Genomic DNA, 17,445 nt, shown 5'->3' with positions numbered 1-17,445 from the left:
CCACCCGATTCAAGGGTAGCCCATTGGTGACTCACCATCACCTAACCCATTTAGTTATGAAATATGAATAATTTTGTCATTGTTATTTGATTATGGCCTTCAATATTATTTCAGAAAAATGTATATTCGATAAGGTTTATTCTATTCTCTTGGTGTGTTTTCACAAGTAAATTATATATATATATATATATTTAATATAGAGAAAATGGATCAACTTAACTTCACTCTAAAAGTTAACGCAAGAGAAAAAAATTTTATCCAAATATTACATATAGCATAAACACCTTATCTTAATCATGTATGAATATTTGAAACGTGAAATTTGTAAGTAAACACATTTACATAATATGTTCTAATACTATGTACAGAAAATAAATGAAATCTATCCCCACTTTAAAAAATTAGCTAAAGGAAAAAAAATTTGTCCAAGTCTTATATATAGCACAAATACCTTATTTTAAATTAATATAGAACAACATATACTCAACTCAACTCAACTAAGTCTTTATCCCAAAAATTTGAAGGTAGAACAACATATAAAACTAAATATTAGTTTGGGGAAATTTTTACATATATTGAGTCTATCATAAACTCAACGCACAATCAGGTGAGGTCTATGTATTTAATAAATAAGTCGTATCATACATCTTTTATCTTAAACTTATAATGAATCATATTTAAATAAGAAAAATCAGTAAAATAAATATTTAATATATTTATAAATAAATCTATGAAATTTGTAACATTTTTATTTTTTTTTTCTGTTATCATAAATAACCGTTTCTTTATATGTCTTACCTGCAAAGTTAGGCACCTCTGAAGAGGCACCAACAAATATGCAGCCTTTCTGCGTCAATTTTCATTATGTCTTTACCTCCCATACAAGATACATAAGATTTCATGTGCAGCTTTTCCAGATTGAGATCTTCTGTTGCTTTCTTTGCTTTGAATTCACCGAAAAATACACTTACTTTTGAGATTTCAAGAGAAAAGGATGTGCGGATTTTAATTATTAATCAAACAACAATAACTAAATTTTAATATCAAATTACTTGAGATTGGTTTTATAGAATTTTTTTTTTGCTATTCAGCTTCGTTAGATCGATAATATTAATGTCCAAAATTTATAGCTTTTTTATATTATTTCTTTTAAAGTAAATATTAATTGAATAATATTTGCAAATATTAATTGAATAATATTATTGTAAATTTATCTCTGAAATTACAAAGTATCTAAACAAAGGAAAATAAACTATTTTATAATTCTAAGACAAAGCTATGTTAACATATATGCAATTTTTATATGGCTTAAAACTTAATTATATATTTATATTTATTGAAAAAGTTTAATTTAGTTTAGTTTTAATTTTTTATTTAATTTAATTCAAAATTTTTAATTTAACCTCAATTTAACATAAAAATTTAGAAAATTAACAAATTAAATTTTTTAATTTTTGGACTTAAATTAAGAAATCAAAATAAATTTAATTCCAAAATCAAAAAATTGAACTTTTTCATTTTTTATTTAAATAAAAAAAAAGAAATTTGGCCTATAAATTTTAATTTTAAATTAAATTAAGTTTAAATGAGAACATTTAAGTTAAATTAAAAAAATAATTAAAAATAAGCCAAATTAAATTTCTTAAATAAATACATGAGCTAAATTAAACATTTTATCATTTTATATGAATAAGAATCTTAAGCTCATTTGTTTCATATAAAGTGACTTGCACATATAAAATGTTTTTCATGAAAATTGTTTAAAAAAATACGAAAACACATTTTATTATTTAAAATATTTTTTATAATTTAGTTATAATATTAAATTAATAGTATATATTTATATTATGCATGCATAAATATTTTTATATTTTATAAGATTATCATTTCCTTTAAAATGATTTAATTTATTAAAAAATATTTTCTGTTAATCTATTCCTTAAATGCTCTATATATTATAAAATATAAAAAAAATTAAAAAATATATTTTTTCACAAAATAAAGAGGCGTATTTCAGTAGATAATTATCTCTTGACTCTTCAAAATAATCTAAAAATTCTAAAAAAAATGGATGGTGAGATGTCAATTTCTGTGTAAAACGATTTATTTGGCATTTCTCAACTTGAAATATCACCATCCCAAAATTGGTGCATGCACGTTGTCATGTATAGTTGATAAAAGAAATTATGAGGGTTGGTGAGATTTGAGAACACTTCATTATATTATTTGACCTTAAAATAATTAATAAATAAATAATATATATATATATATATATATATATTTTTTTTTTTTTTAAAGTGCAGGACCACAAAGTGGTTTATGTATATGAACCGAAAGCTAAAATGGTGATGGTCTTGTTATGGGGGAGCATATGAAGCAAAGGGCATGGATGACTTGCTTAATTTCTTTTTCTTTTTCTTTTAGTCATAATTAATAATTTTTTTTTCGATCGAAATCAAATCGAATAGTTTCTCTTTTATTTTGAATTAAATTAAAATTAATTTAATTTGATTTGATTTAAATTAATATTTTTTAATTAACTATTCTGAATAAAATTTCAATCAATTTAAATTGAAACTAAAAATTTAATATTTTGAAATTAATACGGTGATTGTATTAATTTATAAACTAGTCAAATTAATTTATAGTATCTAAAAATAGGTTAATCTATTTTTTATAATAATTTTTTTTATTAGTTGAACATATGTTAAAAAAAATAAATTAGAGGACTCAAATTTTCGTTTTAACATATATAAATATTGTATTTATAAATTAATTTAATTAAATATTTTAATATATATTATTATTTAATTTTTAAAATATATTATAAATTTTATTTAATATATTTTTTAATTATTTTTAATAATAAATATATTTATAAACTTCTTTTTACTAAACGTATTTGTAGTTATCATTTATTTATAAATATTTTAATTAAATATATAATTATTTAAAATTTTAAATACCAGACATCTCTAAATTTTTAATAAAAAAATAACCATTTTAATTGATATCAAATTAATGAGAGCAATGGTAGGCATATATTAGGCATCTTCTCCTAACATGCGGCTCCACAATTCAAGGAAGAGTGACACGCAACTAACGTTGACCCAATTATGATCATGTCGAGAAGAAAAGATTCTCATCTTAATGGAGGATAATTTTTTTTTCTTTTAATATTGTTTGATTAATTAAAAGAGAGTTTAAAAGTAGGATTAGGGTTTAATTAGCTTTATTTTTCTTTAAATTATTTGCTTTTCTTTCTCTTTTTGGCGGATACTATAATTGGCTTCAACGGGTCTCAATTGAATTTTGAAACGTGGCACTTCTATTGTTTTTATATCTTTTAATTGCTCACAATAATGACCGTCACCTTTGTAAATCTACAGGATTAGTGGGGTAATTTTTTTATAAATTATTTTTTTTAATTTTTAAATATTAATATAAATATTATATCACTAACTAATATAAATAAAAAAATAATATTTTTATTAAAATAAAAATATTAAATAATTTTAAAAATTATTACTGAATAAACTCAAAAGGGTAATATTTACACACTAAAATAATAATAATTACTATTAATTAATTGCCTTCAGTTGAGCAGCTTCGAGCTTCTTGTGCTCTTACTAATTAAGAGTGCTCACAGGCATAATTAAAACATCACAATCATGCATTTAGAGTACAACATCATTATATGTGAGACCTACCTTTCTTGGCTTTTCATTGACCACTTTTTGTTTCAATTTCAAACATTGCACAACTGGCCATTAGGTTCTCCTCTATTTAATAATTTTTAAAAATGTATTTAATATAAATTTAATTTTATAGATGGGATGGCCCAAAATGGTTGCCCTCAACCATGGACATGGGCTGCTTACAACTTTAATTACGATGTTTAGAACATAATTCACAGAACTTTATTTTATTTTGTCTCTGTTTAACATAGTAATCTGACCAACAGAAGAATCACCTGCTGGTTTGCCCGAGAGGTTAAGGGGGAAGACTTAAGATCTTCTGCACATAAGTGCGCATGGGTTCTCGAACCCCATAGCCAGCAAATTAATATGAAACTATTTCTTTCATTCTGTCTTATTTATTTATCATATTAGATTTGAGTCCCCTTCTGAGCTAATATAATAACATATATATATATAATGAAAGCTTTTTTTTTTTTTTTTGAACTGCAAAATTTGCATTACAAATCGAGCTGCAAAATTTGCATTACAAATCCCAAGAATGGGCATCAAAAAACAAGATAGAGCTCATAGAATCAAGGGGACTTACAGCCCAAGAATTATGGAGCTTGCCGAGAGGTTAAGGGGGAAGACTTAAGATCTTCTGCACATAAGTGCGCATGGGTTCGAACCCCATAGCCAGCAAATTAATATGAAACTATTTCTTTCATTCTGTCTTATTTATTTATCATATTAGATTTGAGTCCCCTTCTGAGCTAATATAATAACATATATATATATAATGAAAGCTTTTTTTTTTTTTTTTGAACTGCAAAATTTGCATTACAAATCGAACTGCAAAATTTGCATTACAAATCCCAAGAATGGGCATCAAAAAACAAGATAGAGCTCATAGAATCAAGGGGACTTACAGCCCAAGAATTATGGAGCTTGCCCGATCTAAAAGCTTTGGCAGTACAATCTGTTGCTCTATTAACTGATCTCTTAATTAGAGAGAATGATACATGATTAAAGAAACTACTTCTTGCAATAATAGCTTGGACCGCAGCCTAAATTTCCTAATGGATCAAATTGTTTTGTTGAATAATAGCAAAATGAAGGATTTTTGAATCTATTTCTATGATAACAGGTTTTTCATGCATAGAAATAGCAAGATTAACCGCTTTAAGAATGGTTAGAGCTTCACCCACCAGAAGAGATGATGCTAGAATTTTGCAGGCTACACCATCAACCATACTACCACTGTGATTCATGACAACAACTCCTGCTGTTGCATAATCAGAATTGTCCTTCCATGAAACATCACTATTAAACTTCAAAACTCCAAAAGTAGGCGGATACCACACATTGCGAGAATGAGAATTACCCATGTAGTGCTACAAATTTATAGAGTTTTGAGAATTGACAATAAGAATCTGCTGGTCCAATTGGTAAATTTTTATCTGATACTGGGTTGGGCTGAATTTGCTCAAAAATTGCCATGTTTCTCTGCTTCCAAATTATCCAACAAACAATAGCTATGAGACATAGAGAATCATCATCATTACTAAAGGCTTGAGTGATAGCAATCCACCATTGAGTGAAAGAATTAAAACCAATTGCATCTGACTTATAGTTACAATAGCTTGAAAACCACGTGGCCTTGCATGACTACACCAGAACATCATATGAAAGCTATGAAAAGAAAATAATTATTGTTATATAAGTCTTTATCAGTTTCCAATAAAAATTAATTAAAAAAAAAATTTTAATCATTAGATTAATTAAACTAAAATCTAATTTAAGGTTAAAATTTAGTTACTATTATTAATAATAATAATATTATTATTATTATACTAAACCGAAAAAACACCCTGCATTCAATTCTAATTACCTTAAATAAAAATCTTTGATTTTAGAGTAATTATATAGTGAAGTTATATTTTTATGTACGTAGTTTGTCTGAAATGATAAATTAATTAGATAAAGATAAATATTTAAAATAGTTAAGTAATTATTTTTTAAAATTTATTATCATACAATTGTTATTAAATAAGACCCATTTATATACACTTATTTATATTTTTTTAACTTATCATTTCATATAAAATATTTTATAGGAGATCTCTGTTTTATTTTATAATTTTTCTTTATTTTAACATGGAACCTGCCCGTGGCAGCCGTCCAAAATGGGCATCCGGGCCATTTTGTCTTCGCACTTACCCAATGGGCAATTCGGTAGGCATTCACTATGCCTAGCTGCAGTTGGTCGAGAAGTAATTCTGATTCAGCCCATAATCTAAAAAATGGCCAATTTCACAGCCCGGTCCAAGTAGCCATCTGCTTGGTTCTTGCCTGTAGCACAAGAAACTCCCTACGCTCTACTTCGATATCTATCGCTTTTCGAAGCAATTCCCTCCATTATTATTGTCAATCTTCGGCCTCTCAGCTAGCGATCTCTGCTCATTTTCCTTTCTTTTCAATCTCTCTCTAAAGGTAGGTGGATCTTTATTATCACCATTGTTAATCATCTCTGCATTGATCTATTTCTAGGGTTTTTCCTTTTTACTTCAATTCCAGTCTTGATCATTTTCTTAATTCGATAGCTTTAACTTTATGCTGTAAGAAAATTTTGGAAAGTAAAGCACATGAATATTTCGAGTCACTGGATAAGTAGGTTTTTCATTAGAACATTTTTCAGGTAACGTTTTGTGGTTTGTGTTTCGCTCTTTCAGCCAAAGATAGAGGACTAGACTCTAGAGGTGATTTTGTTAAATTTAAATTTAAAGTTGCACTAATTTTTATAAATTCGTTTTGTTTTACTTGGTTATAGATCATGAAGCTTGACACCAGTGGTCTTGAATCGGCGGCATCGCTCTTTGGGGCGAGCAGTGAGCTGTTTGATGGGTTTGCTACTGCGCCCTCATTTGAGCTTCCTGTTACAAATGATGTGAGTTTTAATTTGCTTGTTTTTCTTCTGCAATTGTGGAGGGCAGGAAGAATTCTGAGCTGAATTTTTTTTTTCTTTTTTTTTTTCCTATGTCAGTTTGATGGGTTCCAGAAGGAAGCTATACAAATGGTGAAGCCTGCCAAGGGGACAACCACACTTGCTTTCATTTTTAAAGAGGGTGTCATGGTCGCTGCTGATTCTCGAGCTAGCATGGGAGGATACATTTGTAAGTTATTATTTGTCATGTTTGGATAACATTTTTGATCTACGAGTCCTGATATGTGGTGTGATAGATTTCTTATTTAATTTTATATGTAATTAAGAACTCTATTAGTTGTGTTGCATATAATATTTTAAAAATCTGCCCACTTGTTACAATCATTCTTATGTGGACGCATCATATTTGACTTGAGCCGTTGACATTGGCTTAGATTATTCTAAGTTATATGTTACTTGCTCTTTCCTGTCACATGCAGACTGGCATATATTGTTGCCACAAATAATGATTGCTAAGAAAATTTTCCTGCCTGATTTTCAGCATCACAGTCTGTGAAAAAAATCATTGAAATCAATCCTTACATGCTTGGTACAATGGCTGGAGGAGCTGCTGACTGCCAGTTTTGGCACAGAAATCTGGGCATTAAGGTACTGAACTTTTGTTGCTTTCTTAAGTGTTATCCTATGCCCATGGACCTGTAGGTACTTTTGAAAGTTAAGGTGGTGATGATATCTTTGGAAAGGATTATTTCAAAGTGAAAATTGCTGCTATTATTGTAGGCTAGCATTTGTATATTATATGATTTGTGCCACTGCCAGTTCTGATCTATTTGGAGAATGCATATTTGCAAAGTTTTGCTTTTTATAAAGAAATTGGATTTTTGTTTTTTGTTGACCTGCCAGGCAACTGCAGATGTAGACATTCATTTTTAGGTAGAGTAAATTAAGAACTTCGTACTGCCTACTGCCCAAACTATCTCTACGCCCTGTTGCATTCATTAAGTATGGTTCTAAAGACGGTGAGCTGAAGTGCTGTAATTGCCTTGACATTTTCATGTCTGCTTGATTTAACTCACATGTAGCACTAATATTTATTTTTCATTATTTACACATACTTTCTATAACTAATCTTTCTTTGACATCATTAATTTTCACAGAGAAAGCACTGAGTAATGATTTACTATTATAGAGTCAATTATATTTAATTACACTTGGCAACTAAAAACCAACAAAAAATGTAAACATGATTGAAACATTTTTCCAAAATAAGGGGATGATTACAAACATTCTAGCTCGATGTTATTGCACAGTTAATGCATGTCTTGTCAGCCAAAAGAGGGGAAGACATTGAAAACTTATACTTGTTGAATTCTGATAATATTGCTATTTCACCTGTGGACAATTTCTGCTAGCAGTTGATGATACCTATATATATTCATATGTTTTATCTGTTGCAAGTGTCAGTAAATTACACTAGACCTCTTAGCTGAGGTTTTCTTCTTAAAATCTTTTTCATATTAAATGAAGTAATAACACAAAATGTACTTATTTTTCAGCTTAACTCCAACTCACCTGAGCCTCAGACTGAATACGTTAGTGCTGGGGATTCTTTTTTACAGCTTCATCATGTTTAAGATCAAACTTCCTTTGGGAATATGTGATCCTTGCTCCCTGATCACCTAGTATGGAAACTACTTTTAGTGCCTATATGTGGTGTTTGCTTTTGCATAGGATTGAATATGTGATCACAAGAAGAATTGCATCCTAATTTAGGATTCCTTTGATGTTTATTGTGATTTGTTTCCCAAGTGCTAATGGAAATTATTTGGCATGACTTAGTGTCGACTACATGAATTGGCAAACAAGCGTAGAATTTCAGTTACAGGGGCATCAAAGCTTCTGGCAAACATACTGTACTCCTACCGTGGAATGGGTCTTTCTGTTGGGACCATGATTGCTGGATGGGATGAAACGGTAATGACATGAAAATCACCATACTTTGTCATGGTTTTCCCATTGTTAGGTTGCATAACCTGTATCTTCTTGCTGCAGGGTCCTGGATTATATTATGTGGACAGTGAAGGAGGAAGGCTGAAAGGAACAAGATTCTCCGTTGGATCTGGTTCTCCATATGCTTATGGTGTACTAGATAGTGGGTGAGTTATTTTTCCTTTTACAAGTTTCCTTAAAAACTATTTCAAATGGTACATGATGTAGTCCTTTTTGATGGCAAATGATTTTCAAGCATTTAAAAGAAATTTCCCTTTCCAAGCAAAATTTTACCTTATTTTTTGGCAATTAAATAAGTAAAAAGCTATTGCTGCATTAAGTTTGGGATGCCTGATACCAAAACTTAATCATATGGACAATAATGAGAAATAGCAAGAAGCAGATGCAAATTTTAAGATAAATATTTACTGGTTTTTGAATTTTTCTGAGGACTGGCACTTCCATTGAAGAAATAGAGGGGTGAAAAAGAAAAAAAAAGAAGAGCTTTAATCAAGTTTGAAATTGTGGAATGGTTATGGAGAATGCACATAGTATAAAAATTAGGTGGTCTTTCATTTCAAGTCCTATTATGTGGTTTTGTCACAAGGAATGAGGTTGTTTCTCATTAATGATTCACAATTGATCAAATGATGGGCAGTGACATGACACTCCAACAGCTAGTTGGATATATCTACCTGACTACATCTTCTGTCAATTCATCGATGCATAGTTGCTTTACTTTGGATGTTGCCTTACCCGACAAAATTACAGCCTCCTCTCATCTTTTAATTGGCACTCTGGAACATTGGGGCTGAAGTTTTTTGATTGTTTCCCTTGTCTGGCTTTCTTAGCAATGTGATTGATAATCAATGTTTATTAACACAATATGACACTTTAGGTACCGGTATGATTTGTCAATTGAAGAAGCTGCAGAGTTGGCTAGAAGGGCTATTTATCATGCTACATTTCGAGATGGAGCCAGTGGTGGAGTTGCTAGTGGTACTCTCTCTGTCTCTTTCTCTCTCTCTGTATATTTGTAGGTGCATATCTCTCTGCATGTGTGTGCATATGCACCTACACACATTTGTGGATGCCTGTGTGTTGTTCTTTATGCTTTTGTGCATACAGCATGCTTTAGTGAGTTAATCTTGATTGGATTTGTATTTGTAATTAGTTTATTATGTGGGACCAAATGGATGGAAGAAGCTATCGGGTGATGATGTTGGAGAACTCCACTATAAATACTATCCGGTTATGCCCAGCACAGTGGAACAGGAGATGGTTGAAGTATCAGGGGCATGAGAAAACCTTGATCAGGTTGGACTAGATTGGATACTCTTCCCCTCTTCATGGTATCTGATAGAGATGGCGTGCAATGCATCTTATGTACTTGAAACCACTAACTATTGGTGTTCTTCAGTTTATTCCTGGAACAATTCATGGATTGATGTGGCTTTTTGTCAATGCCATGAGAATATTATTGTTATTATCTTTCCTTTACATATTTCTCTTTCTTCTAGCCATTTAAAAAAATATATAGAAAATGAGGGATTTTAGCGCTTTCTTGCTGGTGTTTTGAAATGTTACTTAAAACTCTATTTTGTATGGTTGAAAGCCCTTGCTGTTACAAACGCACGGAGTTGGGTGTAATTTTAGTCTGATTCTTGGTATATACGTTCTATGGGCTGAAGTTGCCAAAATGTATGTAGTGGGTTGTTGATGCCTGTGCCAGAGCAAGAAAGTGCAACTTGGAATTGCGGTTCATTCAATAATGCTTATGCTTGTGTCCTCAATTCATCTCATAATTGTCGTGGCCAGGGAAGATTTATGTTCAGGACCCCTGAATGATTTAGGCTTTAAAGTGTGAGGTACCACAATACGGAATAAGGTAGCAAAGAAGGGCTTATCGTGTAACTGCTCAGGAGAAGATGGGGCCTCAATAAATTATTATGGCAGAGGAGAGGAGGGTTTGAAGATGAAGGTGTGCATAAATGTGTTATGAGATCAATCGTATGCTTAGGACAACCCTACTCTATTTCATGCTAAGAGTGTGATGGGGGATTACTTAACTAATTTCACTGTAATTGGGACCCACATTGAATATTACCAGATACCAATCAGGGTACTACGAGCCCATTATATCTGAAATCAATTACATCCTTTCAATCATACTCAACAAAAATTCACATCCCTTCAGTACAAAGTAATGGATGCCTGTCGACTCTTTCTATTCCTTAGCTGAGAATGTTGCACTCCTTATGACTCTTCTATCTTGTCTATTACTAGAAGACAAAGTGATTCTACATGCTAGTATGAAAGAAAAATGATTTCCTACCATAATTTATCAATTGAGGACTTCTTGTATATAGATAAAAAATATAATACTAGATATATTATTGCTTTGTTTATGAAGTTATGATAATATCAACTCCTCTCTTTACATGCCACTGCCTCGCATAGTAAAATAATATTGTAATTGTATTCCACAATTATATTTCAGCTATTCTGAAACAAAACACAAGTAAACATTGATAAGCAAACAATAATACAACCTGGAAAGATGCCTTCTTTCTCTCTCTCTTTCTGTGTCTCTTCCTTTGTTAGCTTCTAAGCATGTTTTCATGATGGAAAATGAGAACCAATCTTTTCCATTAAGCAAGTGTATAATGATAATTAAAACCACTCAGCCTTTACTACGAGTCTACAAATCAGACAAGAAGAATGCATGAAATGTGAAACACAAGTGTCAATGAGATTATTATGTTATGTTCTATGGAAGTGGTGTTTGTTACATGAAAGTGATTGATCTGAAAAGGAACTTCTTAATCTTAGGGACAACATATGCACTAATTAATCTTGGACTGTTTAAAGTTTATTATCTGCCCGAGTAATTAAAGATTAAGAAGAGAGAGTTACACTAGTCGATTTTGTAAGTACAGGTAAACCATAGACATAATCATTTTAATTATAATCGAAATTGGCCAAAATCCAAATACATGTGCAAATCTAAAATAAACAATGAATATAACAGGTCAAACTATCAATGGTGAAATTTAATCCAATATCTCCCTAGTTTTTACCACTAGATCAAGACCTCATTGACATTATATATAACAATCTACTATTTTATTTATAATCAAATTACTCATATCGATCCTTCGAATTATTGTGGAGTATGTGAAAGTGTAGATCATATGAGAAAAAAAATTATTAAAATTATCATTATTTTATCGATGTCCATTCTCATTATTAATTTATATATGTATTTTATTTTTTATAAAAAAAATTATTTGATTGTAGTATATTTTAAATTAAATTTAATATATTTTAATTATAAAAATTTTAAAACACTTAAATAATTTTTAATGAATATTTAAATAATATATTTAAAAAAGATGAAGATATAATCTGAAAGTTGTTAGTATGTACTTGACCAATCGACTTGTCTCAGCAGCAGATGCTAAGGGGCATAAACAGGCCCAGGACTGCGCTCATTTTCAACGTATAACAGAAATTTATTGATTTCATGCCACGAGAAGAACGATAACCCAACCCAAGAAAACAACATTTATCGCCACCAGCACACAAACCTCTGGCAATTGCTTTTCTTCTGCTCTCTTCCCATCGGCAACTCCTCTCCCTCTCTCTTTCTGAATGTGTTTCTTTTGGCGGGAGGTGGGACCATCTCGATCAAAATCTCGTCTTTCGCAAGTCTCTTTCTCATAAATCCTTCACACCCAACCGTCTCCCTACGAGCCGGCTCCTCCTCCTCCACCCTCACTCCCTTTTCCTTCTCCTTCTCCTGCTTTCTTTTTCACTGTGAGTATCTCTCTCATTTTCTACTTTCACTTCTCCTCTAAGGCTCTAACTAAGTACTCCACAAAATCCCACTAAGAAACAAGTCACGAAGAACATGGGAAAGGACCTCTCTTTAGCACTGCTCTGTTTCTGTTTCTTCTTCTTTTATTTCCTAACCACCAAACTAACTCTTTCTCTTTGTCCTGATGGCCTCTCCCTTCTCTCTTTAAAATCCGCCGTCGACCAACCTTCTTGGGATTCCCCTTTCGCCGACTGGAATGATGAAGACCCCACCCCTTGCCTCTGGACTGGCATTTCCTGCATGAACGTATCCGGATTCCCCCACCCACGTGTCGTCGGAATCTCTATCACCAGTCAGAATCTACGCGGGTATATCCCTTCTGAGCTGGGAAATCTAGTTTATCTCCGGCGACTCAATCTTCATAATAATAACTTTTATGGGTCGATCCCGGCTGAGCTCTTTAACGCCACTGCACTTCACAGCCTCATCCTTTACGGTAATAATCTTTCAGGTCCTCTTCCTCTCTCGATCTGCAACCTCCCGAGACTCCAAAACCTCGATCTTGCAAACAATTCTCTCTCGGGTCCTTTACCGGAGGACTTAAACAATTGCAACCAGTTGCAGAGGCTGATTTTAGCGCGAAATAAATTCTCCGGTGAAATTCCGGCGGGAATTTGGCCAGAATTGGACAATTTAGTTCAGCTTGATCTTTCTTCTAACGAGTTCAATGGATCGATACCCAATGATCTTGGCGAACTCAAGTCTCTGTCTAATACCTTGAATCTCTCTTTCAATCAATTATCTGGTAGAATCCCAAAATCTCTGGGAAATTTACCCGTCACCGTGAGTTTTGATCTGCGAAACAATAATTTAACAGGCGAAATACCTCAAACAGGGTCTTTTGCTAACCAAGGACCAACTGCTTTCCTGAACAATCCTCTGTTATGCGGGTTCCCTCTCCAGAAATCGTGTAAGGACTTTACAGAGAGCTCACCAGCGAGGCATAATTCGACACCAGAATCCCGTGATAACCCTAAGAAAGGCTTAAGTTCTGGGTTGATCATACTTGTATCAGTAGCTGACGCAGCTGTTGTAGCGTTCATTGGTCTAGTAATAGTCTATGTCTACTGGAAAAAGAAAGATGATTCTAATATCTGTAGTTGCACAGGGAAGACCAAACTTGGCGGGAACGAAATATCGCGTGCCTGCGGGCTCTGTTCCTGCGTCAATGACTTCGGAAATGAGGACTCGGAGTCAGAAGATGTAGAGGAAGCAGAGAGAGGAGAAGGAGAAGGTGAGCTGGTGGCAATTGACAAAGGTTTTAGCTTTGAGCTTGACGAGCTGCTTCGAGCTTCAGCTTATGTGTTGGGGAAAAGTGGATTGGGAATCGTATATAAGGTGGTGCTCGGAAATGGGGTTCCGGTGGCAGTGAGGAGGCTCGGCGAGGGAGGAGAGCAGAGGTATAAAGAGTTTGTGGCTGAAGTGCAGGCTATTGGGAAGGTTAAGCATCCAAATATAGTGAAATTAAGAGCTTACTATTGGGCTCCTGATGAGAAGCTTCTTATCAGTGATTTCATCCCCAATGGCAACTTGGCTAATGCTCTTCGAGGTCAGTAGTACAATTTAACATCAATTTCCATCCATTTGATTTTAATTTCAAATTAAATCGATTTAATTTTAATTCCATTCAAATCAAACCATGAAAAAATCTAGATAAAATATTTTATTTTTATCGAAAAATAGCAATTGTCATCAACAATAACAAATTTAAACTCTTTAAGGATGGTTTCAATATTCCTTTGGATTAGGAACACAACGACGAACAATGTCGGATTGAAGTTGATGATTTACTCTGCTGGCCCACATATTCACACGTACTAGAGGGAATTTAGGGCTCTAATTTGGACATGGTGATGGTATAAACACCATGATGTGGGCTACCACCTATGATTTAGTGCACCCACTCATAGCCTCATCCTAACCCTACACCTTTTCTTCTCCATGCGTGTAGTGTGCTTTCGCTTTCCCTTGTTCACACCACTATCCCAATCTCCAGTGGTAAATTAATTGTCTATACATTAGAGATATGAGGGAATGTATATTTCTTGTTATATGAAATTAGTTGTGAGATTCAATTTCTGTTTCATTTATATGTAATTCCTTTGCATAAGAAAATTGAAGGATTGAGTTAGAAATAAGCATTGGTAAAAGAGGTTGAGCGATTCTTAGATCTCCAATCACAAGGGTAATGTTATATGGGTATGAAAAATGACCCATTACTTCTTTTAGGTCACCAACATTTACTCATATATCCATTTTCATTTTGACTCTCTCCTCGCTGTTACATCTGGATTTGGATTCTTCATTTAAAGTTACTTTATGAAGGTTCCACTGTATTCTTTCACTTTTCTCTAAATTTTTAGCCTTCAGCTAAGACATGTGGGGCTTTTTATTCCTTTTCTTCTTTTCAAGTCCCATGCTTTCTATGTTTAAGGGGAAAAAATCATTTATTTAAATATATATTTTTTTACAAAAAAAATAATTGAGAATCATATTTATTTTCAGTGATAAGAACTTATTTTATTATATAAAATATTTATATTGAAATAAATACATTAATTATGCAACATCTTTCCCAGGTTTCTCTTGCTTTTATGTTTCCCTTTGACGGATTTGGAGAGCATTATGTTCATAATAGCTTGACCCTACAAGTCTCACCTCTCAAGGAAATTAGCTGACCAGTCGAATTCTTTTATCTTATTCCAATTGATTTAATCACGAAATGCTAAATTGTTTAGTAAATTGGTTAGTTAAATGCTTTGATTTAAAAATATTCTAATCTATCATGAACTTAATAGACAATTTATATAATAGGACTTATATATTAAATAGATGAAATTTATGATGGAGCATAAGTTTTTATATATATATATATATAGAGAGAGAGAATTATAATAAATCTATAAGGAAATTCCTATATTTTGTTGTTATCCAAGGGGGCAGAGTGGCATTCATGATGACCTACTACAGTATTCTAGAACAAAAGTACCAACAAGCAGCCATAACTCCCTGTCTAAATTTCTTGACCAGTTGCCTGTGGTTGAAGGGCTCATCTGTAAGAGGTGGGAGCATAGGGAGTGATTGACACAGGCTTCATGAAGTTAAAGATTGTTTGTATTCGTTCTGTGGGCAGCATAGCAACATCAATAACATCTTCGTCTGCTTGTCTTTTTTGTCTGGTTCTATTATATAGTCACTTCTATAATTTCCATATAATCTTCTGAAATTCTGTGTCTAACTCAGTGGCCGCAAAGGTGTACTGATTAAAATATTAATGATTTTCTTTGACAGGGAGAAGTGGTCAGCCATCACCGAGTCTCTCATGGGCAACCAGGCTGAAAATTGCCAAGGCAACAGCCAAGGGCTTAGCCTACCTTCATGAATGCAGTCCAAGAAAATTCGTCCACGGGAGCATCAAACCATCCAACATCCTCCTCGACAATGAGTACCAGGCTTATATTTCTGATTTTGGCCTTAGCAGACTAATCAATATCACTGGGAACAATCCTTCTTCCTCAGGTGGCTTTATTGGTGGAGCTCTACCTTACTTAAAGTCGGTCCATACTGAGCGAATCAACAATTATCGGGCCCCAGAAGCTCTTGTTCCTGGCAGTAGACCAACCCAGAAATTGGATGTTTATTCGTTTGGAGTTGTCTTGCTAGAATTGCTGACGGGGAAATCTCCTGAAATTTCACCAACCTCAACTTCTATGGAAGTTCAAGACCTAGTGAGGTGGGTAAGGAAAGCTTTTGAAGAAGAGGACCCATTATTGGATATGGTAGATCCAGTGTTGGTCCAAGAAGTCCATGCCAAGAAGGAGGTGCTAGCAATTTTCCATGTTGCCCTTGCTTGCACAGAATTAGACCCTGAGGTTCGACCCAGGATGAAAAATGTCTCTGAAAATCTTGAGAGGATTGGGAAATAGAAGGAGACAAAAGAAAGAAAGCTTTTCTTTAATTCCAGCAACAAGCTCTTGAATTTGCAAATTGTAATGGGCTCTCCTGTCTTGCAAGGTGAAATTTTTTGAGAGGTTGAGGTAGCTTAAGCCATAAAGATCGCTTCAGGCCTTCAGCCATCCAATCAACTCGGGTCCAAATTTTTTGGAGTCCAGCAAGTTTTCTGATAACATAATTGGGTTATTCGGCATACATTTCCTTTGTGGGGTAAGCAGCTTGTATTTGTAATTTAAATTTCCATCCCATTCCGATGGGATGTGTTGAAATAAAATGTCATTCCACTTCTCTTCTATTTTTCGCCTTTTGTCATCGGGTGTTTAGATATGTTTAATAGAAGGTTAAAAAATTAAAAATTAAATATTACTTTATATGTTGTAACCTTCAAAGAGCTTAATTACTGACTTAATTTTTTCAATATTAATATTTAATCTTTAAAAAGTTATAGGTATCAATGAGACAAAAATTATTAACATAATCTTTTTAAGTATCTATTAACAAGGGGTTAAAATAATATAAATATAATAATTACTCTTTATTAATTACATATTAATGCCTTCTTAGAAAACAAAATTATTATTATTTAGTGAGTTTCAAGGATTCATGATGAGTATACATTCTCTTTGTTTTTATCTGTGCAGTTTAAAATCGAGACAGAATAAAAAAAAAATAAATTATACTATATTTAAAAAAATAATAATAATTAAAAAAGAAAATAACTTTTTATTTTTATGTTTGAATATAATAAAGAAAATATTGAAAATAATAAAATTATAATTCACCCTTAAATATTAAAAAAATCTAAAAAAATATGGTGATATTTTTGCAACTTTAAACATTTTACTTTCATTTTCTCCTAATTTAGGAAAAAAAAAAATTTACATTTATTTTTCTCTTAAAATTTTCTTTTCTTCTTATTTTCTCTTTAAATAAATATAAATTAAATAAAAAATAAAATTATTTTCCTCTCACTCTCGATCCGTACATGCAGGGTAAAA

At 32.3% G+C, this 17,445-nt stretch overlaps 2 protein-coding genes and 1 non-coding gene across 3 annotated transcripts; all 3 read left to right on the top strand.

Moving 5' to 3' along the window:
• The first annotated feature begins 3,975 nt into the window (after positions 1-3,975).
• Positions 3,976-4,060, top strand: TRNAL-UAA (transfer RNA leucine (anticodon UAA)). The gene has a single exon. It is a non-coding gene; the product is annotated as a tRNA-Leu (tRNA).
• A 1,949-nt stretch (positions 4,061-6,009) lies between these two features.
• Positions 6,010-10,176, top strand: LOC110640492 (proteasome subunit beta type-5). The gene is made up of 8 exons (XM_021791812.2): positions 6,010-6,173; positions 6,511-6,627; positions 6,724-6,853; positions 7,166-7,272; positions 8,464-8,598; positions 8,677-8,780; positions 9,512-9,612; positions 9,788-10,176. The coding sequence occupies exons 2-8, from the start codon at positions 6,514-6,516 to the stop codon at positions 9,913-9,915; spliced, it is 819 nt and encodes a 272-aa protein (XP_021647504.1). The 5' UTR covers positions 6,010-6,173; positions 6,511-6,513; the 3' UTR covers positions 9,916-10,176.
• A 1,870-nt stretch (positions 10,177-12,046) lies between these two features.
• Positions 12,047-16,737, top strand: LOC110640482 (receptor protein kinase-like protein ZAR1). Its single transcript, XM_058149609.1, has 2 exons — positions 12,047-14,042; positions 15,785-16,737. Exons 1-2 carry the CDS (start codon positions 12,527-12,529, stop codon positions 16,417-16,419), a joined length of 2,151 nt encoding a protein of 716 aa, XP_058005592.1. The 5' UTR covers positions 12,047-12,526; the 3' UTR covers positions 16,420-16,737.
• The last annotated feature ends 708 nt before the right edge of the window (positions 16,738-17,445 follow it).

This window comes from Hevea brasiliensis, chromosome 7 (assembly GCF_030052815.1).
Source record: "Hevea brasiliensis isolate MT/VB/25A 57/8 chromosome 7, ASM3005281v1, whole genome shotgun sequence".
NCBI classification, from domain to species: domain Eukaryota; kingdom Viridiplantae; phylum Streptophyta; class Magnoliopsida; order Malpighiales; family Euphorbiaceae; genus Hevea; species Hevea brasiliensis.
The sequence above is the reverse complement of the archived record's forward strand: the minus strand, read 5'-3'. Positions and strand labels throughout refer to the sequence as shown.

What these genes read in the sequence shown, in the direction of transcription:
- LOC110640492 (XM_021791812.2), top strand. Translation starts at nt 6,514, where the DNA reads ATGAAGCTTGACACCAGTGGTCTTGAATCGGCGGCATCGCTCTTTGGG. An exon ending in TTGCTGGATGGGATGAAACG is followed by an intron (nt 8,599 to 8,676) that starts GTAATGACATGA and finishes TTCTTGCTGCAG; the next exon opens with GGTCCTGGATTATATTATGT. An exon ending in TATGGTGTACTAGATAGTGG is followed by an intron (nt 8,781 to 9,511) that starts GTGAGTTATTTT and finishes ATGACACTTTAG; the next exon opens with GTACCGGTATGATTTGTCAA.
- LOC110640482 (XM_058149609.1), top strand. Translation starts at nt 12,527, where the DNA reads ATGGGAAAGGACCTCTCTTTAGCACTGCTCTGTTTCTGTTTCTTCTTC. An exon ending in CTTGGCTAATGCTCTTCGAG is followed by an intron (nt 14,043 to 15,784) that starts GTCAGTAGTACA and finishes TTTCTTTGACAG; the next exon opens with GGAGAAGTGGTCAGCCATCA.